Source organism: Momordica charantia (genome assembly GCF_013281855.1).
Source record: "Momordica charantia cultivar OHB3-1 chromosome 11 unlocalized genomic scaffold, Mcharantia_2.0 BLBB01000011.1, whole genome shotgun sequence".
In the NCBI taxonomy this organism is placed as follows: Eukaryota; Viridiplantae; Streptophyta; class Magnoliopsida; order Cucurbitales; family Cucurbitaceae; genus Momordica; species Momordica charantia.
Window position 1 is genome coordinate 9,380,795 of NW_028275159.1, and position 24,038 is coordinate 9,404,832.

Here is a 24,038-nt window from a genome sequence, read left to right on the forward strand (position 1 = left end):
TCCCCCATGCCACTTCCTCCTTACCAATTTTACTTTTCTCTTTTTAAAACCCTCACTCTTAATTTTAATTTCTTATTGGCTATTTCCTTTCTCAAGCCTCGCAATTTCTTACTCAAATTATCATTTATTTAAGTTTATTTATTATTTACATAATTTTTTAGTTTTTAGTATAACATGTGGGAGTGAGAGATCAAATTTGCAATATCTTGATTGGAGATATATGTCAATTACATCTATCGCTTCGATTTTTATTTATTATTTACATAATTAAATCACTCAAATAAACTTATATTGTATCAAATAACTATAAAGAAATAAATAGATTTTGAACCTTAATTATTCCAACAGTACTAATTCCATTGAATAATTTTCTCACTGCATCATATTCTTGTGTACCTTTCACTTCCATAACCAAGGTTGAACAACATTATCAACAAGACCGTGTAATTGCCAAAGCGATTATAAGTGTAATTTCACTTCCATAACCGACAACACTACCATTAAACATGACTTCAAATTTACCTACTCTAAATAATGTGCTTAATCTTAAAAATAATAAATAAAAGTAGAGTAGTTTTAAAACTAATTCTTAAAGTAATTAAGAAAAGATACATGAATGGTGGAAAATGTGCGCGATTTTCATGCTGACTAATCATCCATCTATTGCATAGCAACCACGTGTTCTTGTCTCCTCTCTCCACGAGCCTTCATTTTAATTTTTGGTTAATTCATTTGCATAATTGAGAAATAAAAAATTAAATTACGTAAATTGAGGAAAAATTAAGATGATGGTTCGTCTTCTAAAAAAATAAAATAAAATAAAATAGATATGAGAGAGAAGCACTTGCGATCTCCGCCTTCATCAAATAAATTACCTTAAAATCTGGATTTTGATAATAGATTCTAAAAAATAGATTAAAAAGAAAAAACTAACAAAAACTCGAATGATTTTGTTTAACGTGTCTAAATTAATATTAATAATTTATTAGAAGATTTTATTGAGCATTACTAGAATTATTATTATTATTTTTGGAGATAAAAGACTTGTAATCTATTAAATATTAACTGTAGGGATTAAATAAATATTAATCAAGAAATAACTGTCAAAGCGAGTCAGACAAATATCTCCAACCAAGAAGAAAAAGGTCAAAAAGTAACTAAGACGACAAAAAAAATCAATATGAAAGAAAATCAAAATCTTTAACGATATTAAATTACCTAAAACCATGAGATAGATTCTCTATTAACCATTAGATAGATTCTCTACATGATGTAGACACCACAACCACAGAAGAACCATAGTGTATTGGGAATCGGCATAGTATATTAGAAGACCATAACCACAAGATCATTTATATACCTATTAAATAGTCCAAATATAATTACTCTTTAATTTATTACCCACATATAAATTAATTATTAAATTAATCCTAACTTATTAATTCAATCCAATCTCATGCTCTTGTAACTCACAAGGTTGAGGCTAATGAATCGGATATCTCATGTCTGACTCTTCTCTTTATTGATTTTTTTTATTTCTTTTTTATCTACAAATATATATTATATAAAAAAAATAGATTTTGGAAATTGGAAAAGTTGGAACATAATCAAAAGTGATTGCGTGGTTGGTTGAAATTAGTAGTGCACTTCAGAGTCCACAGATTAGGTGAATCTACCAGTTGCTAATTCCATGGATTAGACGCCATGTGCCCCTCTTTTTTAATTGCACCAATTTCAGGGCCCCATCCCCCGTTACCTTTCCTATGACATGATGTGAAGGCTAGATAATATATACCTTATAACAAGGTCCAGAGTCGAGGGATATTAAAAGAATTTTATATTAAATTTACTGGAACATTCGAACTTAAACCTAAAAATCAGTATGATCAAGAAACTTGCAAACAGAACGGTAAAAAAGTAGTTACTCATTTTGATATAAAGTTAATTGGATGAATTCAAAAATCTATAGAGAAAGATGTTCACTTTGTAATATTAAAGCATCCATAAAAGTTGGTTAGAGTCTAAATATTTGGAAAATGTCTTCTTCTAACAAATTGAAGAACATCTCTCAAAATAAGAGTAAAGAAATTCACTTATCACTACTTCAATTAACAAAGACATAGTTTATTTCTTATTTCTAAGCAACGTTAATCCCCACATCACAAGTTATTTGGTTGAAGAATTATTTCAAGACTCGATGACAGTTGATTCTAACACAATCTATTAAATTTTGAGCATCGGAAGGCTATTCTACCCCACACGTGTACTAATATTTTTAATGTTAAAAATTGACTGCTACAAGTTTAGAGTTGAACTAAACATCCTAACTCTCTTAAATTCTATCCTACCAATAAGGCACTCTGAACCCATAAATAAGTACCCATCCCAGCTAACAAAGCAGAGACAATGACATAATTATTGGAGTTTTCCCTCTCCTATTTCCCTGTGGGCCTCATCATAATAAGATCATAAATAGTTGAATGATGAGAAGACACGTACAGAAAATGATAAGAACACTGACCTTCAAAGATGAGCTCACATGGGCCAGCCATCCAAAATTTAAAAATTTTTTGAAATGGAAGCCATTGGTTTTGGAGGTTGCTTCTGATATTGGGAACTTGGGATTCTTTCAGCTTAACTAGATTCCTTGGGATTCCTGTTGTATGCCCCACTTTCAGTTTCTGATACCTTTCTTCTTCATCCACGATTAATATGGCTTTCTCCTGCTTTTGATTTTATCTAAACAAACCCATCACTGTGATTACAATTTGCATCAGATATGCTGCCTTTCTTTCCTGAAAAGGAAAGTCCGATGTCAACTATCGTCAAATGAGTCAGAATGGTTATATTCACCTTCCTCAGATAAATCTATGGTTTCTTGTTTTTTGTTTCTAATTTTATTAAAAATTCTAAGTATTTGACAATTATTTATGTTTTTTTTCCTTATTTTTTAGAAAACATTCTCAAAAATTGTATAAAAATTTTAGAAGTAACTAAAATGAGTTATGTTTCAATATATTCCAACATAAATCAAAACCTAGTTTTATCCTCCTTCAATTTATGGATGCAGAGCCATGCAATTTCTTTTTAATACTAAAATAGAATTGCATGGCTCCTACATCCATGGACCGAAGAATGATAAAACAAGATTTTAATTCTACTTTAGAAGTGGAACAAATTGAAAACGAGAATAAGAAACAATAAATCAGTTTTTTTGTCGTTTCCAAAAGTTTTATACTATGTTTTTAAAAATATTAGAAATAAGAAGCATAAATAATTATCAAATGCTTAGATTTCTTAATAGAATTGAAAAAAACAAAACAAGAAAAGAAACATTACCAAATGAGCCATAATTTACTTTAATGTTTCTTTTTTCTTGTTTGCTCTCTAAAATTTTAGATTTTAAATTAAAAACAGTAAAAATTTTATATGAAATTTAAATTTTCAAATTGAATATTCAAAACTTTTATATTATATTTTTTATTTTTTAGTAAGATTTTTTCTATATATATATTTTTTTTATTAAATATTATGTACTTTTAAAATTTTGATAACATAATGCTTTATCTATCTTTTAGAAAAAAAATATCATAGATAAAAATATTGAAAAGATGAATTAAGAACTTTTAATTTTGTTGTTTTCAAAATTTTACGCGATCTTAAAAATGGTTTTTTTTCTAAATAAGCAATAAGACAAGAACAATTATCAAATCTTTACGTTTCTAACGAATTATAAACGTGAAACAAAAAAAACACAAAAAACAAAAAACAAGAACCTCAGGCCTACCTACCTCTAACTTTTTATGTGTTACTAATTTGAACTTAGTCAAATTGGTCAAAATTCTAAAGTTCTAATAATAGATTTGGATCTTCGTTCTAATATTGTAAAAAAAATAATTATGAGGTATTTCTTTTTCTTTTTTTTTTTCTTTTTTTAGTCCATCTCTCAGAATTAGAAATTATTCCCGGAAAAAATGAGAGAATCTTATCCCCTAAAAAATCTCTTTAATCTTATTATCTTTCCCTATTTTGTGTGGACCTCACAACCTACTATATAATCATTTGACACTTTCACCCTATCTCTTCCACTCTACCCATAGTAATTAAATAACATAACAATGAAATCAAATAATGTTCTCTCCAAATAATTGTTCTATTTAAATAAATTTCTAACATCTTTAGTTAGTACATTTTTAATTGATTAAAACTATAAAAGGGGTATTATGATAATTAGTTGTAATAATTATTATATCTGATTGATTTTACTAATTCAAGTAGACAATATGAATAGTTATCTGACTCCAATTCTAAACAATTCCAATCAAAAGAATATCATTATCATTCCTAATATTTACCTCTATTTTTATTAAATAAATGGAGGCTATAAAGCAGGGTCAAAGGTCCTACTAATTTAAATTTTACTACTAAAGTATGAATGCCCTCCATTCCTCTGTAACTTTTGGGAAAAAAATTAAATGTTTAAATATTGAAAAAGAAAAAGGGAATTTTTTTTAGAATTCCTTTTCCTTTTCTTGTGGAAAGCATAGAGGAAGGGGGGAAGAGTAAGCTAATCTAATCTTAATCCAAATGTACCCAATCCAAAGTCATTCCAGAATTAGAACCCTAATTCTCAAAATAATTAGTTAATTCAATTACTAATCAGCCATCAACTCATAAATGGATTCCGCATGGTAAATACTGATTAGAATATTTTCTACAACAGCATGGCTTTAATTGTGGCCTTTCCAAGAGAGCATCATTGGCCTCCAGAAAAGGACACAAAGAAGATAAATATAATTTCAGGAAAAGAAAATAAAAAAGATTACATACCTCCATACTGGGGTCCATGAAAGCAGAATGGGCCTTTTTTTCTCCTTCTTGTGTTTCCTTGATTCACCAACAATGGACTCCTCCTGTTTGAAATTACGAATAAATCCCAGCAAAGAATGAAGGAGATACCTTGCTTTGAAGGAGCGAACACCACGCTTCCAAGCCAAATACTGAAATAAAATTGACATTAAATTGTGGGAAATAAAACCCAAAGGGGAAAAAGAGAGACCAATAAATGATCCATAGCATACCGTGGCATTTAAGTGCAGTTAAAGCGAACAAAACAGCCATTTTCAAACCCATTTCTTCTCCCAACGAAACAACAAAAACCCTTCAACATCAATGGCGTAAAGCATCGCCAACATCTTGGCGTGTCGGGTACCACTCAAATGCAATAAATACACGAAAAATCAATACTTTTTGTTTGATCATCATAGTTTCTTATACCTTAATCAGTGAGCAGTGCAGAGAGGAAGAGAAAAATAGAGAGAGATTATTGGTGTTTTCAATTTCAGGTTCTGCTGTGCATACGTTTATGAGTAACACCTGTAGAATTCGGCAACCTGGGAAAGCCCGGAGAGCACTTCCTGGACGGCATCTTCGGTTGCATCAATGAAATCACAGCAGCCCTCGCGTTCGCTAGGATGAGCGATTCAGCATATACAGTACAAACCACATCCCGTCTCGCCCAATGGAGGATCGAAAATCTAGCTTCCTGCACATACAGAAAATCAGATCCTTTCAAAATCGGCAACTGGAATTGGTAAAATTACTCTTTCCATTCTTGTTTAAACCTACCCATATGTTCTCCCCTTTTTTTTATTGGGGATGTTGTATGCTTTTTCTGGCCAAAAAAGGAAATTTAGATTACTAATTGTCTTGTTTGGATTGAAGGCATTTATCAGTGGAAAAAAACAGACTTTTATATGTTAAATTATACCCAGAGATATCAAGCATAACAAGAGATAATCCTCCGATTGTATCTTTCACCATCCGAGTGGTCTGCTCTGCAGGAGATAGGAAGGCCTTGACTCATCCAGGTAATTTCATCCTCGTTTCCTGTACATTTTCAAGGCAGAGCAATTAGTTTTCTTCAAGTTCTAAATCATGAATATGAGTTGAAATACTTTAGATCCAATAGAATCCCAAATAAATTTTGATTGATTGATTGATTGGGCTTCTATTTCTTATTCTTTTGGCCTCGCCCTTTTGTGTGTGAGTTGGGGGGAGGGGGTCTTAATTTCCATCTTTTCTCGATGATCTAGCTTCAGTTCCTCTACATCCATGCAGAAATAATAGACAAACAGCTTAAAAACAACGACGACTTTATTTGGCCAATTGAGGTTCCATTAACAGGAAAGTTCATCATCGACGTCGAGTTCCTTGACTTGAAGATTGCATCACCCGAGGTAAGCATTTCTATTGGGTTGCATGTTTCTTTAGAAAAAACAAGCCACTTACAGGAGAGCAGTTGACAAAAGATGTTCCTGAATGAATACTAAGAAAACATAGTTATCAACACCTATGTCAAAGAAAGAACAATCTGGTCTGGCTACCTTTTCTGACTCCTCTTTTAACTAATTGTTGCCAAATTACTTAACAGGGTGGGGAACCTTCCTCCATCTGGGCTAATGGATCGACTCAAAAACGATCGAATTCAAGAGCTCTTATTGCATTGGGTCGAATGTTGAAGGAAAGCGTCCACACAGATATCATGATTAATGCTTCTGATGGGAGCGTCGGAGCCCATCGTGCTATTCTTGCTTCAAGATCACCTGTTTTTCACAGCATGTTTTCACATGACCTGAGAGAAAAGGAGTTATCTACCATAAACATCTCTGATATGTCTTTCGAAGCTTGCCAGGCTTTTCTTAATTATATGTATGGGAATATCCAACATGAAGAGTTTCTCGCCCATAGACTGGCACTTCTTAGTGCAGCTGATAAATATGACATAGCTGACCTAAAAGAGGCCTGCCATGATAGTCTTATAGAGGATATCGATGCCAAAAATGTTCTTGAAAGACTCCAAAACGCATCTCTGTATCAATTGCCAAAACTGAAGACCAGGTGCATGCAGTATCTTGTGAAGTTCGGTAAGATACTCGACATCCGAGATGAATTCGATGTCTTTCTGCAGAATGCAGACAGGGATCTAATAGCTGATATCTTCCATGAAGTTCTTAATGCTTGGAAAGGTTTCTAAGTTGATGTTGGTGTGTTTACGGTGTACACATAAGAAGATTGTTTACAAGGATTTTAGTGCCAGCCAGAATTTATTACCTTGAAGGTGATTCTTTCTCCAAAGAATTTGTTTGTCCTGAAATTAGTCAAGTTTGTCATGACAGATGAAGGTGTTATGAATACAAATACAATTGAATGAAATGTAAATAATTTGATGTTCTGGGTTAAGAATTTTGTTCTTACATTGTTTTGCAGTTTTCCTTCACAAGATCTCACAGTACTCTGATATTCGTAATGCACGAGAAACTGATAGAATCAAAAACAATATTGCAGTGTGTTACGACCGTACTTGAATGTTAACTCCCTTAACCATAAAAGACAATATGATACATAAGTTATATTATGGAATCAGCGTTTGAATAGCGGAACTCTAGTTTAACAATGTAACAAGAAGCAAGACTCATCATACAGAAACAAAAATGATTAGCGTCAATACACTTTTGGGTTTCCAGAATCAGAGAAGAATTTACATCAACCTACCTTAAAAATAGTTACCGCATCAATCCAATCCAGTAAGATAAAAATAAAGAGGTCAATAAAACCTCCAATGTTCGTTCCCCCTCCAAGTGCCAACGCACAAATTTGAAAAACCTCCAAAAACTGCAGGCAAACAGCATAGGAAACACTTCTTAAATTGGCACTCTAATAGTGAACATAGCGAGAAAATGCATCGAGAGCAGAAGAAATGTATTTCTTCGAACTACAATTATGCTTGAACACCAGCATATTCCATTCATCTGGATTGTAATCATGGCATTCTTATCGTGAACGTAGCGTGAAAAGGCAATGAGGAGCAGAAGAAATCTAAGAAAAGTTTGAGCCATGATCAAGACTCCCAATCCACATATCAATCACCTGATTCAATACTCAAAGAAAAGCAAATGCTCTAAGGTAGAATTTCACACGGACTCCATCCGCTCAGTACTGAACACAACTTCCTAGCACATTATGATTCAAGAAACCAATAGTGAACAAGAACAATCATCTCGAACTTCAAAAAGTTTCTTACACAAAAAGTATATGGATAGCAATACATAAGAAACGTATTCCTCTAGACTACAATTATGTTTGAAACACCAGCATATTCTATTCATCCGGATTATAATCACGGCACTCTAATCGTGAATGTACCGAGAAGATGCAATTAAACCAGAAGAAATCTAAGGAAATTTTAAGCAATTAACTTAAAAGCTTCCAAGTTTGAGCCATGAACATAAGGACTTCCAATCCACAAATCAATCACCTGATAGAATTTCACACGGACTCCATCGGCTCAGAACTGAGCAAAACTTCCTAGCACATTATGATTCAAGAAACCAATACTGAACAAGAACAATCATCTCGACTACAAAAAGTATACCAATAGCAACTCAGCGAACAGAAGATTACCGATGTAAATCCATCCATTATTCTGATGAAAGACCAGTTGAATCACTCCGAAAAGTTTCCATCTCCGGCGGATTGAGAGACTGAGAATTGGAAATTCGGAGAGGAAGGAGATCGGAAAGTGAAGGGAGAGGACAGAGTGAGAATAATGGAGGGAATATTGTTGGAATCTTCATGTCTATGCTTTTTTTTTTCAATTAAATCCTTTGGGTGGGAATTTTAAGCGGAGGACTTCACGTGCCATAAATTTCTATAAAAAATAATAATAAATAAATTTGAAAATTTTGCGATAGTTTTATTTTTCCAAAATATTTACAAAGTAATTATAAATATATAATTAATAGATTTTTCAAAATTTTATTATTTTTATGTCTTAACTAATTGAGCTACGTCCTTGATTGACTTGAATATTGTTTAAATATAAAAATAAATTATGTAGACTTTGTTAGCACGATTCGACTAGGTCACATAAGCAATATGCTAGTGTTGAAGTATTGATAACTAATATAGATAACTAATGCTAAAGTTCCTCGGTAAAAACACATTAGCCTGTGCAAATTACAACATACTCAACGTGCATTTGACATATTTTCCAAAATGCTTATAGATGATAAAATATTTTGACCAATTAAAATTACTTATTAAAATTTTCCATAAGCACAAGTTGTTTAAAAATCTCTAAAAACGTCAGAAAAAGAACAGTTAAAAATGCTATAGATGAAGCATCTAACTAATTTTTTTAGAAAGTTATATAGAAGAATTGAATAGCCATAGGTACTTAATAATTTGATCCCTACTTGAATGTTTTTTTTTTTACCTGAAGAAAAAAAAATCCTTTCTAAGATACTCATTAAAGAAAGAAGACGAAAATAAAAGTTAAGTTTGAATTATCCATTCTCACATCAATAATGTTTGAGCTTTTGGTTTGACATAAATATTGTTTGAATACAAGTTCAAAATCTGAATAGCAGAAAGCAGAAGCAGATGAATGTTTGTGGATTAAATTGAAAATTGAAATATCTAAAACATATAATCCACAAAGAAATGGGTTCCAAACATTCTGTATTCTGATTATTCAACCAAAAAGAAACCCAGCTGCCTGCTCTTCATTACCATCGAATAGTTTGAGAGCTTGTATTACAGCCTCTCTTTGGAATCCCAACTCGACGAGCTTCGCTACTTTGGCCTCAAAATCGGGACCCTGTCATCACAATATCAAACACAAGTTCGAAGGTCAATTTTCTATTCAGTTATAAATTTGGTCCTCAACTTTGATGCCTATCTGTCTATTTATTTCTTAAACTTCAAAATTGTGAACTTTGAATCATAATTCCATGTAGCCTTTAGCGTTAACACCATTGATTGACTAAATGACGACATGGCATATCTATTGGAAAAACTTCGGTTGATTTAGAACAACACAATAAACATGTGGTAGAAGGAAGAGGAGTAAGCTACATAAAACGAAAAAAGTAGCATAAGTCTCGGCGCCTACGCCACCTTATTTTATCTAGCTGGACCACCTATTTCTGCCATTTGTCTAATACATCGTGTCAGCATTTGGTCAAACTCAAACATAGAAGCTACCAAAAATCATAATTCAAAATTCAGAAATATAACTAAAAATATTTAATGTTTAGAGAATAAATAGACAACCATCCAAATTTGCGGACTGAATTTGTAATTTGATCTAAATCTTCGTGATAAAATTACCTGAACCGCTCCCCCGACGTTTCCTGCTTTTAAGACAGTAAAAGAAAAAGAAAATTAGAGGTAAAGTTTTAATAATGAACACGTCATTTTTCAGACATGAACACACAAAGCCTCAGAAGTTTACAAAGAATAGCAGCGGAGATGAACCTTAGAAAGTGCAGTTATGAGAGAATAGCTATATTATGATAAGCATCTTCTTGGATATCCAAAACCCAAAAAAGAGATTTTGAATCCAAGACCACTTTGATTATAACCGATATTTAACATTAAGATACTACCAAAGCTATCAAGACAATGACTTTAATTGATCACAGAACAGAGAGAAGTAAACTGTATCACCTGTGGGCTGCCCAGCTCTTGCATTCCTGCTGTTATCTGTTGGGGCTGAAGCCACCTGGAAATAGCAAGTGATAAAATGGACGGTTAAGAAAGATAGACTGATGCGAGACCTTTTTTTTTTTTTGGGTATGAAACAAATATTTCAGTGATAGTATGAAATATACAAAAGGCCCCGAAGGCAATTACAAGAGAGCTCTCCAACTTGTAATATGATGCAAGACACATTTAAACTCTTCTTGCGACTTTAGAACATCTTTGAAGGATCATTTCCCAGATTTAAAGCTGCTTTTTCCTGAAAGCTTAATATCCCACTCCAAAAGATTTCAAATCAATCAATTATTGTCTCTCTTTTCATTTTTGTTTTTCTTTTCTCCATTTCTTACAGAACGGAACGATAAATCCGTGGGGAAGATGAGTGACATTCGGTCCACCGAACTACATATTGTATTAACAATACCAAATTCAATACATATCAATGCATATTAATAATTATATTAGTATACATTAATATTATATGAACCGTTGTCATGATGATTGACTGGGATGGCAACTCACGACTCTGTAGCCTAGAGTAGAGTTTCTCATGGGAGGACTAGAGAGTAGGTATTTTTTGGGGTCTAGCAAAACCATTGGAGAGAAGAAGTATGTATCAAAACCATCAGCCCAAAGTTATAATATTCCATTAATCTTCTCTTGGGGTATCTGGTTTGAAGAAACTGAAGGATACCTCAAATTCTTTGGAAGATTTTTGGTACCTTGTTAGATATCACACTTTGCTACAGTATTGGGTATCATGTCCAAACGATTCTGTATTATGAGCCCCTTAGTGTAAGTTCCATTTACCTTCTGGGTGATGCCTTATCCCATCTTTTTGTATTCTTCTCCTTTAATGATATTTTGTTTTGTTTTATTTCATCTCAAGAAAAAACAAAGTAATCAATAACAATTTAAATCTCATTCCAACTCTAAATGCTCACTCCAAAAACCAAAAAATATCTAAGTGCAAAACCTGTACCCCTGGTCTGTACATATATCAGTTTGTAATGAACTTTGTCAATCATGATATAATGGATCATCCATAAATCCAGGCTCATAAATTTCTTTGTAGAATTAAAATGGTGAAATGACAGACTACAAACTTCTAATCAAATTACTTGAAAATGCACATATAAGAAATTTAGTAAGAGAATAATGTAGAAGAACTCACTGGGGCTCCAGAGCTAGAGGCTTCCTTGGAGAGCCTTTCCTCATCAAAGAGAGAAGGGGGAAGATCTTTCTCTGAACATAAATTTTTAACACGAGAGGAAGCTTCAGCATACTAAAAAAATGTGTGGTGGTGGGGGAAGAGATCGAATTTGACAGAAATCAGAAAGGCCAACCTTGCAAAAAGGGTACAGAAACCTCTCCTCCACCAACTCTCAAAACACTCTCCTTCAAATCTATAATGCACTGTCAGGAAAGTAGCTATGTTAAAAAAAAACAAAAAAACTAGGAAAGATATCTGTTCAACAACAATTCAACCATGAGTTTCAAGTCCAATACAGCTTAGAATGCTACCTGGTGTTTCCGTAGCATATCCAAACCAAACAGGAAGTCCATATTTGGAGAATCCAGTACCATAAATGAGCAGGGGTAGAATATATTACCAATCTGAAAAAGGTGACCGGTGAAGATGTTAAATTATTTAGCCAAGCACAAAGAAAATGAAGAAATGATACTCATGATAATATAGCTTGGTCCAGCTTGTCCATAGGTCCAGCTTCAAACGGGAAAAAAGATGCGAGTGATTCAATACCTTGATTGGAGCTACATGTATTCGACCTAAGATCTCTGATTGGCCTACTCCGCGTGCAATGCCCTTGTAACGTTGATCTAAAAGCCTCAACAGTCTGATAATCCACCCCCCCCCCCCCAAAAAAAAAAATTTATTAAATAATTAATTAATACAATCAACCTCATTATTTTAATCCATCAAAAAATATATATATATATAATATCTGCAGTTGCAAGAAAATAAAACACACAATAAAAAGGAACATTGCCACTAAGTATGATTCTAGTCCTCAATCACCTCCTTACATAAAATACAATATTGTGGTTTAGGCCGCAGTGAAACAGACCTCAAAATAGTACCGATGGAGTTAAGAAACCAAAAAAAAAAACAAAAAAACAAAAAAGCACCAAAAGGCAAATAACTTAACCTCTTTTGAAATACACTTTCCAAAGTTGAGAGAAGCGCACACACAGTGGGGGGACCCTAAGCAACCAAAAAGCAAAAAACTCAACCTCTACTGGAATATCAACTGTCTAAAGTTGAGAGAGAGACCTAAGGAACCAAAAAGCAAAAAAAATTTGACAAGCAAATTTAAGTGAGAAAGCAAGAGAACGACCCCCTCAAATTCCCATACCCTAGACCAGAAGGTGGCCCACTTTGAATGGGATATACCACCGAAGCCCTCCGGCCAACTATCACATTGGAAAACTTCCAAAATTAGAAAGCTAAACGCGCGAGAGAGAAATGGCCACATCATCATTTTCAACCCTCCCACCCTCGGAGAGCCAATCCTACTCCTAATCACAACCACCAACAACAAGTATAAATTCTGGTTTTGAATATCCTTACAAGAAGCCCCCATCAATTCCATATTAGCTAGAATGGTTAAATTCCTTATGTCCAAACCTAAAATACAAAAATCATGGAATGATGCCTTCCAACCTTTCTTTCATCTACACCTTAACAAACCCAAGGAGCGAATCCACATTTTCTTCGAATCTCCAGCTCTCCACAAAAAGCAACCAATTAAGAAATCATATTCATTAAATGCAAAGAGGAACTCCATCCATCAACACTCATCGTTCACTAAAAGCAACCATCTTTAGTCAGCCACCACCTTCATGTTCCAAGGCCCGACACTAGCATTAACACCCATCTCCTCTCATCCATTGGACGAACAAGAAGAAAACCCTCTAGCATATGCTTAAGGGAGACATCCACCATTGTCCCAGTCTACCTGCCTGGACTATGAAGTAAGACCTTATCCCTCTGGAAGGTACAAGAGTTATCACACAAACTTTCTCTTGGAGTTGAATGCCATCATAACATAGATTAAAGCTGATTCCAACCATCTCTTCCTAAATAAAACCCTTGATTTTGGAAATTCCACAACCCCCACCAAACAATCTCTTACCCGTGTTACTGTACCCAGCTCAAAATCTAAGGATGACTTTCTACCTTTCCCTGCTCCACCATATGAACTTTCCTTCCTCCCTCCTTGTTAAGCACCCCAAAGATTTTCTATTTAATGACAATCAAAGCACTCCAAGCATCCTCACCTTCTAACAAAACCAATGAAAGAACGAGAGGGGAGAGCAGTCGCCTCTCGCACAAACAAAAATTCTCAATATTTTTTCTTATTCTTCTCTAAAAGGGGGTTCCTCCAACAAGTAACAATCCTATTTCAGAAGTGTAAGCATGCGATTGAAGAATTTGATAATGTTACATAAAATTATCTGTCGTATATCACCCCTTTTCCTTCAAGTTAAACCATGCCACGTACTATTCATTTCATAAATTTCATCAGGTAATGCATAGAACTAATAATGATAAAAAGCAATTAATGGTTTCAGTGTAAAGAGGGGCAAAATCAGCATAGTAGTCATAGGCTAGATACCACATACCCACATTTCTCAGCACAGCTTTTCGATATAATTGTTGATTGAGCACCGCTGTCAACAAATGCCTAAAACAATACCATGAAAACACTTAACATTTCTCCCTCAGTCATAAATAAACAATGTTCATATCTCACAAACAGTTGGATCTGTTTTAAAATGAATCTAGTTATTAATCAAGGACCGTTAATGCAAGTAACCAGTTGAAAAGGAGTGCCTTCTCACGTTATTCTAAAATGTAGTAGAAGAAAAAATTAACATTAAGGATGTGTGTTAGACCCTTACCTTTAATGGAACACCATTAACTTCCATGTCAACATATAACATGACCTGAAGAGTTACATTTGAAACCTCAAAATCAACCATGAAACAAAATACAATACATGTGGACAATGTTGGTCAATGTAATACTTACCACCCTAGCAAAAGCTTCAGGATTATGTTCAAGAGCTGCAGCCCAATTTTCATCAATTCCTTTCTGCACAAGTATTGATAATTTTATATCATTTTTAATATAATGAAAACTGAGGTCGGTAATCAAACACTGCTTATTATCAATAACTCTTCCATTTCAACCAGGTAAGAATTTGGCACAGGGGACAACAAATGCCCGACACGGTAAAAGAGAAATCCAAAATAGAACCCGTCAGAGCCCTCTCGCCATCCTTATTTTGTTGGTGGAAAAATAATCTTCATACAAGCCCAAACCAGTTCCACCCACCATTTGACCGCCGATGTCAATGTCACTAGGCAACAACTTGTAATTTATGCTGGAAGAAAAGAGGATGATAAACTATTCTAACCTGGCGAATAGCAGCTTCAATCTTCTTTTGGGCCTCAACATCAAAAGGATCTGCATATAGAAGGGCCTAATAGCCAAGAAATAAGGAGAAAGAAATCAGATTTTCAATCAATTACACTATTAAAGAAAGAATAATAAATAACCTACTCACCATCTCCTCTTCTTGTTGGCGTTGTAATACAGATCTCTGACGGTTACGCTCACGTAAAATCTGTTGCAGATTATTAAGGTCGTTCCCAACAATAGCTTGGGCCAATTCAGGATCACTCTGTAGTGCCCATGAATGTCTTGAACAATTATTCACTAATTGCATAATAGTCATAAAAGTGAAGCTAGATACAGATACAAGTTGACAGAGAGAATCAATTAGCCTGCACTCCCAGTACATAGCAATCATGACCCAACATCTTGCTATCATGTTTATGTATGAATGAACTGTCCAAGTAGTGGGAATCAAACGCACAAATACAAAAAATGATAGAACATCTTTGGTACACAGTCACGAGCTGGGAGGCCTGAACACGTTAGGTATGTTTTTGATTAAATCGTGATTTCAGAGGAGGTGGCTTAAAGCATTATTGAAGACCATAAGTCCTAGAAAAGTCAATTTTCTGGTTTGGATATTACTTACTGGTGTAAATGCATCTGACAGGGCTTAAAAAATGCCGTCCTTTCTGGAATATCAACCTAAGTATGTGTGTGCTATGTTCAAGTCAGGAGAAAACAGTTTTCATGCTTTCTTTCAGCTATTTTGGGATTTTTTGATGCAAAGGATTTGGAATCTCTTGGGTAATTTATGCCACTGTTAAGAATCATGTTCAACAGTTAGTGGAGGACATAGATTCAGCAGAGAAGCTTGTGGGTTAATTCAATTCAAGCATTGTTTTGGAGAAATTGGGCTGAAAAATTATTTGAAGACAAAGATTCTTGATAGGTTGGAACTAATTAGATACCACGTGGCTTCTTGTGTGCTAATTCTAGTGACTTCAGTAACTATTCTGTAAGTGCAATCAATTCAAATTGGCTTGCTTACTCGTAATCTATAAGGGAAGTCTTTATATCCTTATTGGAGTCTTCATATTCGTATTGGAGTCTTTATATCCTTTTTGGAGTCAGTTATATCCTCGTTGTAACTCTTCAAATATCAATGATAATTTTGTTTTGTTGCCCAAAAAAAAAAAATAAGTTGTGATTTGTATCTCAAAAGCAAATCTTTGTTGGAAAGAACCATCAAGTTAGTTTTTACCTGAAATAGCTGAGCCATTGTATTTGAATCACGTCTAATGTGTTGCTGGAAGGCTTCAGGGTTCACTGCAGAACCATCTGGGTTGAAGCTCAAATTGTTGGTAGAAGCACTGCAAGGTTATGGATATTAGATTAAGAATAAAAGGCATGCATAGGTGTGAGATAATATGAAATTTTATAGATCTACTAACACAAAAGGCATAACTTAATTTCCACAAGCATCAAACAGATGATTAATAAGAGACAGGTGACTTCTAAAGGCTAAAGCAATCACTAAATTTCACAACACACTCTTCCCACTAAACCAGAAAAGATATTCACGTACCCAATTGAAATAACATCACCAATCTACTCCTGTCTTCCTCCCTTGAACAATAACCAAAAAAAGTCACCTCAGTGTATTGCACGTTCCCAAACTTCACACCCTCAAGAGTATAACCAAATGCAATCCCAAAATATTGATATCTTACATTCTTTGAGCTACAAAAGATCAACGAATTCTGTCCCAGGCATTTTCCTAATCTCGAAAATTATTTAAAAGAACATGGGTGACCTTTTATACGAGATTGCCTAACAAAGACCTTACTCTACAGAACACACTTGTAAAAGGCATTCAATTTTTAACAAGTTGATCTTCTGATGATATCCCAGCAAAATAGAGTGTCCATATAGTTTACAGTGACCAAAGGAACATCAAAGTGAAAGAATAACTTGATCCATGCTTGCTTAGAATCATGAACTCTCACAAACACTTTGTTTGCATGGAACAAGTTACGAGCAAAAATGGGATCAGTAACTTCTCTTAGCCCCTCTGTAGCCTAGTACAAATCCTAGTGTAAACATCTTCACACCACAACATTAAGATTGTCCCATTGAAATAGTTTCTCATCCTCCTCCTGAATACCTACCTTTAAGCTCTCTCTATCACTAGAAGTCCCTTCATCACTTTCCTTCAACAATTCATATTGAAATGAAGACCCCAAGAATGAAAGGTATCTTCATTAAGGTTTCTCATAAGGGTTATGGCCCAAGGCTAGTAGACCTAAGTATATCAATAAGTAAGGAAAAGACCACATACCCCACCAAATGAGCTCCGTAAAAAGTTCAGCTTTATCACAATTACCACCAGCCACAAAATACTTTTTCTTGTTGATTCTAGGACCACAAATGAATTCAAAGATTTGTAGAATATTCTTCATATAAACAAATAAATCCTTCATCGATAGAAGAAGATAGTGTCATTAGCAAACTGCTTATCACTAAGATGTACATTACCCACCCCCTACAGGAAGGTCTTCGACTGAACCTCTATCCCTCCCTGTGGACAATAGCCTACTGAGAACATCCACCACCCCAAGGAAAGAAAAGGAGACAAAAAGGTTGCCTTGCCTACTACCTCTGGAAGCAAAATTTCTTGCCACTAGGCTTACCATTAGCTAGAATGAAGAACTTCTCTGTTCTTAAACAATTCCAATGGGTTAGGTAAGATTGTTATTTTTAACAAACACAAGGAATGGTTCGTAATTTTCAGCTTGATGAGTTCATTTTTATCAAGAGATTCACATATATGAGCTTGTGGTTAAACTCAAATATAGAGAATGTAAGGGCATCAAATTGATGTTGTTCGACTTTGAGTTTTTGGGAGGCAGCTGTATTCCCATGATGTGTAGCATACTATCTTCTTTATATTATGCCGGAAGTGTAAGAAAGAGGAGACCTGACTGAGATGGTAGGCTTCTTCTAGACAAATAGTATGAAAATGTATTCATCAAACAGATGAAAAATCAACTGAAGGGTCGATTATAAAAGAGTTAATAGGAGGTCCCAATTGGCGTTTGTTAAAGACTAGATTAGTTAGAGGAAAAAACTATAGGGGCATCTTTAGATTTTATCCCCATTTATTATGTATTGTGGTATAGAAAGTTACTCGGTTAAAATCTCAGTAAATAAAACAATTTGGAAATTACTAACAAGTAGAATACAATGAACTAACCCATCTATCCATCAAAGCCATAGGAAATCATTATTATTTGGGTGAAATTACTAGGCTATGGTATCAGGTATCCTATAAGTCTGCACCTTCAGATCAAAGTAAAAGATGCTGCAGTCTGAGAAACGTACCTTGAAGCGCCAGCTGATACCATCATAATCAGATCCTCGTCTTTAACACCCAAGCCACTCAATTTTTCAAAATTTTTCATCTCCTTTCCATTGTACAACAGCTGCTGCTGCTGAAGTGGTACTTGGGTCTGAGCAGCAACAAAGTCAAACAGACAGAATGAGATGACCATTCAAGTCTCAACAACCAAATCAACTGTTAAGTTGAAAGAAAAGTTGATCCCAACGAAAATTAAGAAAGAGAACTTCCACTCAGCCTAATCGTAAATGTACAATGTTCTTGGATCACAAAGAGTAGCAAATTTGCCATCGCGGCAACCTTGATAATAGGAGTTGGGTTTACGCGATAAAGATCCAAATGTCAAGTTCCATATCAAAAATTCCCCCAACTACCGAGCACAATAATCAAGATAATAGAAAGATTCTCACCTCAACCTCAAGAAGAGCTTTCACGTTTTCAACCTAATTGGCAGTAAAAAGGAAGAACTCTAACATCAGGGGGCAATCCAGGGTAAGAAGAAAGTGAGAATAATTGAAGAAACGAGATAATGCAGGAAATAGGAGTTGGGAGTTCTGAGAATAAACGAGATAAAGAAACTTACAGATTCATTAGGATCAACATCCAAGGAAAGAATCTGTTCGTCGGCAGTCATTACAGTGATTCTCATCTTCTTCTACTTGTTCTTCTTCTGCAAACTGAATCGCTTATGGTACCTTGCTGTTGCTCCACGATGCGGAAGCCTTCGCCTAGAAATCTGAGTTAAATTACGGAGCTCGGCTTCTACTTTACGAAGAACTTGGGGATTAAGAAATCTTTTTTCTTGCGGGTGAGATAAAAGAACACTCCCCAAAAGTTCAGTTTAGTCTTTTTTTGTTTCTTTTTTTCTTTTTTTGGGGGCTTTTGCAATTTCCCAATTGGATGTTAGTTGAAGCGGTTCAAATTCTAGGGATTGAATTTGCTTCTTCATAATTTTTCCTAATTTTTTTTTTTTTACTAAACCGATCGTGACTCAACTGATAAGACACCTATTTTTAACAAAATATCCTATGTTGAAATCTTCACTTTTACATGTTGTATTATTTTAATTCAACTCATCCAATTTTTCCGTTGATGATATATATTTTGAACTAAGATCAGATTCGCAGTTTCAAACAAAATATGGGATAAACTCTAATTATTTTTTCGACCTAAAGTTAGAAATTAAATCCTCATGTGTTTTTTTTTTTAATACAACCAAGTAGAGATGATTCCATCTCACGACTTTTTAATTGAGAATATAGTTGAGTTAAGCTCGTATTATCTTCATGTATTGTCGATCTCAAAAAAGATTGTTGTTATGTTTGATCGATTTAAAAGTTAAGCAAAGTTCATGATTTCAAAACTTGTAACCCTTTAAAAGTTACTTCCGTAGTCAAAATAAATTTTGAAAATTATCTGGTAAAATCAATTTTAAAATGTAAGATAAAATAAGAGAGTGTATTTAGAGGATATTAAATGGTTTGTGTAATATTTTCATCTATCATCGGTATCATATCAATATATCAATATGGGATTAGACATAAATATAGGAATGAGTTGATATTTTCATAACATCCAACAAAATAAAAATATATATATCAATAAAATATTTATAGACATGATATTAACGTCAATAATTTTTAAGTTATTTTAAATAGTAAAATATTTATTTTTAAGTTAAATATTTGTTATGACTATATTTCTATAAAATCAAATTATATTTCATTATTTGGTTGATGTAGAAGAAAATCGTTATTTTATTTAATTCTTTGATTAAAACGTCACTATTGAACGAGAAATTTCGGCTAATTACTAAATGTCACGTTACAAAATTAACATTTGGGACTAATGATAAAATTACACATGTCCTAAATTAATTTTAAAATCGACTAATCTAATCATGTCGTGTGTCTCCCTTATGGTTGTCCGATGAAATCAACTAATTGGATCAAAACCCATAAAGAGATTGGCCCAAGCCCACGACCCATTAAAACCCATGACCCATACAAGACCCACCAAACTCTATAAATAGAGTAGGTCACCTCTCATTTGAGGGATTCAGAAAGATCCATAAGCATTGGATATTCAAAGCTTTCAGAGTCATCTGCAACCATTTAGAGCGTGAAGCATTCAAAACCAAGAAGACTCGAAGAACTGAAGTGGAAGACTTGAAGACTACGAGACTTCAAGAATTCTAAATCTTCTCTTCGCCAAGCAACGGACTGAAGAACTTCACAAGCTACAAGCCGAATAACTCACGAATTAAAGTACTTCATCAAGCTGCAGATCTCATCAAACAAGCCGAAGACTTCATCAAGCCACAAACTTCGTCGAGCATCAAGCTTTACAACCGAAGACTCTAAAGATTCTTCAATACGCTAGAAGCTGAAGGCGTAGACTCATTGATTCGAGAATAAGCTCACAAGCCCTCGAATTAAAGTTCACATCTATGAGAATTAATTAGAGGATCACAATTAGAGATTGTAACACTATATTCATTAAATACAAATACAAATTCATAAATTCAAGTTTTCACTTATTGAATTTCTCGTCCAACAGTTACATAATTGTTTGTGATTTCAAAACTTGTGATTTAACTTCCAAAAATTACTGTCTCGTGTCTTTTGGTTAGATCAAATTAAAACATAGATAAAATTAAAAAAAATACATATAAAAATAATAAATTTCAATATAGTTTTACAATAAAATAACTATTTTGATCTGGATCGCTATGTTGTTTTGGCACATTAGAGTTAGGGATGACAACGAGAGAAGTAGAGCAATATGATTGTTAAAAGTGATTTTTCACTAGTCATGTGTCGACATATGATATGCTCAACTACTAGTGACTATATGCTCAACAATAATGAGCTATAGTGACTCACACATGAAACTATAGCTTGGACCTTTGTAAAGGTCGAGCCGAACTACTAACGACGACCATGATCCATGTTCCATGTCAAGTCGACCAAAGTCTAACGTCCCAGCCATTTGAGATATTAATCTAACCTTATACCTCAATTGCTTGAGTTATCAATCGAGTCGACCTATATTTACTTCTGCAGGAACAAACCTCTAACAATCGTTAGGGGTTTATCGGAAGCTCAACCTATAAATAGAGAGTTTCTGAATTATTTTCAGGTACACGAAACTATGTTTTCTCGGATATAGTTTGATGAATTACTGATTTGAACGTCGGAGTGTACTTACTCTATTTTGCAAGTCTCATCCTTGCATCATTTCAGCTGGTTTGAATAGTTAGCTCGTTTTGTTACTAAACTTCATGGATTTGGTCAAATCTTGAACAAACAAAGGTCTTCCCGTCCCTTTCCTAGATAAAATTTTAATCTATAATTAATTTACCTATCTTTCATTGAATTAAGTATTCATATCATAGTCAGAGGCGGTGAGGAGAGAATCAAACGGTTGATGTTTGAGACAATATAAATACAATATTCACAATTTTAGGATATTCATATTTGTTTATTGTTTTCATTCATTTTGAAATTTTGATTACGTTGATATTTAACATTGAAAATAGTAGAGAAATTACACTAAATAGTATAAATTTATTATGTATTTTGAAAAGATATCATCATTGGATATAAGTTTAGTTTCTATTAGTTTATTTCATGTTACGTTTGAGTTTGATTTTGATCGTTCATTTGTCATTCCATCCCGATACACCTTGGAAGATATTAGACGATGAAAAACCTTCCTTAATTTCTATTCGCTCAACTGTTATATAAGATTGAGCCTCACCATATGACCTCATGATCTACATGAGGCCTACAAGAAGTTGCACCCTCTCTTCTAGTTTGGACACATGGCCGAGCCATTTCACGTTCAACATGTGAAAGTATAATTGAACCTTCGAAATTTTGATTTAGTATATATATTAACTAATTAAATTTAATAATATATTAACTAATTAAGCTATGTCATAGGTTGACGATCCCTCAATATTTACGACTTATAAGAGAGGGCTTTACATTTGGTTACAAATCCTTACAAAAATATTTAAATGTGACCTCGAGTTCATTCCATAATTGTCTCGTACTTTGCAAGTATCAAGGATTCATATGCAAAAATTTTCGAGCCGCCCAACTCTACTCCCAATAATTACATCAACCTAAATAATTTTTAAATAATTCGCATTAACACAAGACTGGTAAAACCAACCCTAAATATAGTTAAATTAAAGCATCTCTACTTCAAATAGTAAAATTCTCACTACTTATTTTTCTTCAATAAATAAGATAATAAGATTCTCAATTTTGTAAAGGAAAAAAAACAACGGATATAATTTGTAGCTAATCTTATTTTAATCATAATTACCGATTCACATTTAATTTACGTGACTTATTTTTGGAGTATAATCATCTAAGTTGAACTTTTACCATTCCTAATAATAAAGTATAATAAAACTTTGACTAAATTGAAAAAAAAAAAAAATATATATATATATATATGTAATTTAACTAATTCCTAAAGAGACGCAATGAGTTATGGAGAAGAAAAGACATGACGAGCGAGTGCATAAATTCAGTAACATTTTCGTCTTTTCCTCTTCAACAATGATATCCAAAAGTGGACGCCAATTTTAATTTTTAACTGCCTCCAAAGATATTGAAACAAATCTAAGTTTAATTTTTCCTTCAAAATCACGTCTCGATAAAAGAAAACTAACGTTCTTCAATTCTTTTGCAAGCAAAGAAATGCAGGAAAAATACGCATCTTCGATCCAAAGTTCTTCAGTACTCAATTGCACAGGAAGAGAAAATCAACAGAAAGAAATCAAGATCATAGAAAGAGATTGGTTGACTCACCATTTTGAACAAAAAAGAGAAAAAATGGCCGCAATATTTACTCTAATACGAAGAAGAACATTCAAAAACATCTCTGTACAAATGCCACATCCAAATCGAGACGCGACTTACAAATTCTCTACGATCTAATTCCATTCCGACCTCTACCAGCACTGATCGGTTTCCCACCGCCGGTGCGGCGGCCTCGGGCGGGATCTACTCCCGACGGAGTACAGATAAGAGCGTCTGGTGAGAGCGGCCAAAGCGAGGTCGTAATGAGCCCTAGTAGCAGGATCCGAAAGCGTCTCGTACGCATTGTGAATCTCAATGAAACTAGATCCATCGCAGTCCGATTTCCGCGACGAATCCGGATGATAGATCTTGGCGAGACTCCGGTAGGCGGTCTTGATCTCGACGGAGGAGGCGTTGTGGTTGACTCGGAGGATGTCGTAGAAGCTGGCGGAGGAGCGGCGCGATCCGGAGGCCAGAGGTGGCGCGAAGAGCTTGGCGGAGGCGGACATGGAAGAAACTGCGGAGAGGGAGAGGGAATCGAAAGTGAATTTGGAGATCTGAGAAATGGCGATGGTGGTGAAGGAGGATTTTAATGGCAGGGGGATTAGGGCTTTTCCAGGGGGACTGAGCACCAAGATTAATGAAGAAACCGTAAGGCTCTGTCGGTTTTTGAGACGTGTTGTGGAGCCCACACGTGGGAGATTTATTTTTTTTTTTTTTCTTTCTATTTTTCTCCTCGTGTTTCTAGAAACTTTTTGCTTATGATATTTTTCATGTCGTGATGTTTGCTGACTCGGACCGGGTTGATTACGTGTGGCCCAAGGCTGGACCGAGTCGGGTCCATTATTAA

The 24,038-nt window shown here is 34.3% G+C and overlaps 3 protein-coding genes and 2 long non-coding RNA genes across 10 annotated transcripts; 1 reads left to right on the forward strand and 4 right to left on the reverse strand.

The window, feature by feature from the left end:
* Positions 1-417: 417 nt before the first annotated feature.
* Positions 418-5,222, reverse strand: LOC148208084 (uncharacterized). 2 transcript variants are annotated; one of them, XR_015788947.1, is made up of 4 exons: positions 5,082-5,222; positions 4,831-5,000; positions 2,522-2,795; positions 418-705 (listed from the first exon to the last, which is right to left on the reverse strand). It is a non-coding gene; the product is annotated as an uncharacterized LOC148208084 (long non-coding RNA). The 2 variants fall into 2 exon arrangements; XR_015788946.1 differs by lacking the exon at positions 418-705 and having other exon boundaries at positions 2,055-2,795.
* Positions 5,223-5,405: 183 nt separating this feature from the next.
* On the reverse strand, positions 5,406-8,662 carry LOC148208085 (uncharacterized). Of its 2 annotated transcripts, XR_015788945.1 has the most exons (7): positions 8,318-8,441; positions 7,555-7,674; positions 7,258-7,320; positions 7,114-7,150; positions 5,771-5,889; positions 5,629-5,674; positions 5,406-5,545 (listed from the first exon to the last, which is right to left on the reverse strand). It is a non-coding gene; the product is annotated as an uncharacterized LOC148208085 (long non-coding RNA). The 2 variants fall into 2 exon arrangements; XR_015788944.1 differs by lacking the exons at positions 5,406-5,545; positions 5,629-5,674; positions 5,771-5,889; positions 8,318-8,441 and adding an exon at positions 8,464-8,662 and having other exon boundaries at positions 7,079-7,150.
* Positions 5,459-7,268, forward strand: LOC111010453 (BTB/POZ domain-containing protein). Its single transcript, XM_022283899.2, has 4 exons — positions 5,459-5,593; positions 5,725-5,870; positions 6,121-6,239; positions 6,434-7,268. The coding sequence occupies exons 1-4, from the start codon at positions 5,475-5,477 to the stop codon at positions 7,034-7,036; spliced, it is 987 nt and encodes a 328-aa protein (XP_022139591.1). The 5' UTR covers positions 5,459-5,474; the 3' UTR covers positions 7,037-7,268.
* Positions 8,663-9,330: 668 nt separating the features above from the next.
* DDI1 (ubiquitin family protein) lies at positions 9,331-19,228 on the reverse strand. 4 transcript variants are annotated; one of them, XM_088119887.1, is made up of 16 exons: positions 18,952-19,228; positions 18,779-18,811; positions 18,353-18,480; positions 16,233-16,341; positions 15,138-15,254; positions 14,988-15,053; positions 14,600-14,662; positions 14,470-14,514; positions 14,191-14,252; positions 12,308-12,401; positions 12,070-12,162; positions 11,892-11,961; positions 11,720-11,790; positions 10,513-10,567; positions 10,117-10,196; positions 9,331-9,661 (listed from the first exon to the last, which is right to left on the reverse strand). In XM_088119887.1, the coding sequence occupies exons 1-16, from the start codon at positions 19,015-19,017 to the stop codon at positions 9,536-9,538; spliced, it is 1,278 nt and encodes a 425-aa protein (XP_087976013.1). In that variant the 5' UTR covers positions 19,018-19,228; the 3' UTR covers positions 9,331-9,535. The 4 variants fall into 4 exon arrangements, with proteins under 4 accessions (XP_087976013.1, XP_087976012.1, XP_087976014.1 ...); XM_088119886.1 differs by having other exon boundaries at positions 10,117-10,199; XM_088119888.1 differs by having other exon boundaries at positions 10,174-10,199; positions 18,952-19,227.
* A 3,943-nt stretch (positions 19,229-23,171) lies between these two features.
* LOC111010473 (Chaperone DnaJ-domain superfamily protein) lies at positions 23,172-23,823 on the reverse strand. Its single transcript, XM_022283922.2, has one exon. The coding sequence runs from the start codon at positions 23,695-23,697 to the stop codon at positions 23,341-23,343; it is 357 nt and encodes a 118-aa protein (XP_022139614.1). The 5' UTR covers positions 23,698-23,823; the 3' UTR covers positions 23,172-23,340.
* Positions 23,824-24,038: the final 215 nt, after the last annotated feature.

Coding starts and splice junctions, on each gene's coding strand:
- LOC111010453 (XM_022283899.2), top strand. CDS start 5,475: ATGAGCGATTCAGCATATACAGTACAAACCACATCCCGTCTCGCCCAA. Junction 5,871..6,120: donor GAAGGCCTTGACTCATCCAG/GTAATTTCATCC, acceptor ACATCCATGCAG/AAATAATAGACAAACAGCTT. Junction 6,240..6,433: donor TGAAGATTGCATCACCCGAG/GTAAGCATTTCT, acceptor ATTACTTAACAG/GGTGGGGAACCTTCCTCCAT.
- DDI1 (XM_088119886.1), bottom strand. CDS start 19,017: ATGAGAATCACTGTAATGACTGCCGACGAACAGATTCTTTCCTTGGAT. Junction 14,663..14,987: donor TTGAAGCTGCTATTCGCCAG/GTTAGAATAGTT, acceptor ATACTTGTGCAG/AAAGGAATTGATGAAAATTG. Junction 10,568..11,719: donor CCTCTAGCTCTGGAGCCCCA/GTGAGTTCTTCT, acceptor TGCTATTTCCAG/GTGGCTTCAGCCCCAACAGA.
- LOC111010473 (XM_022283922.2), bottom strand. CDS start 23,697: ATGTCCGCCTCCGCCAAGCTCTTCGCGCCACCTCTGGCCTCCGGATCG.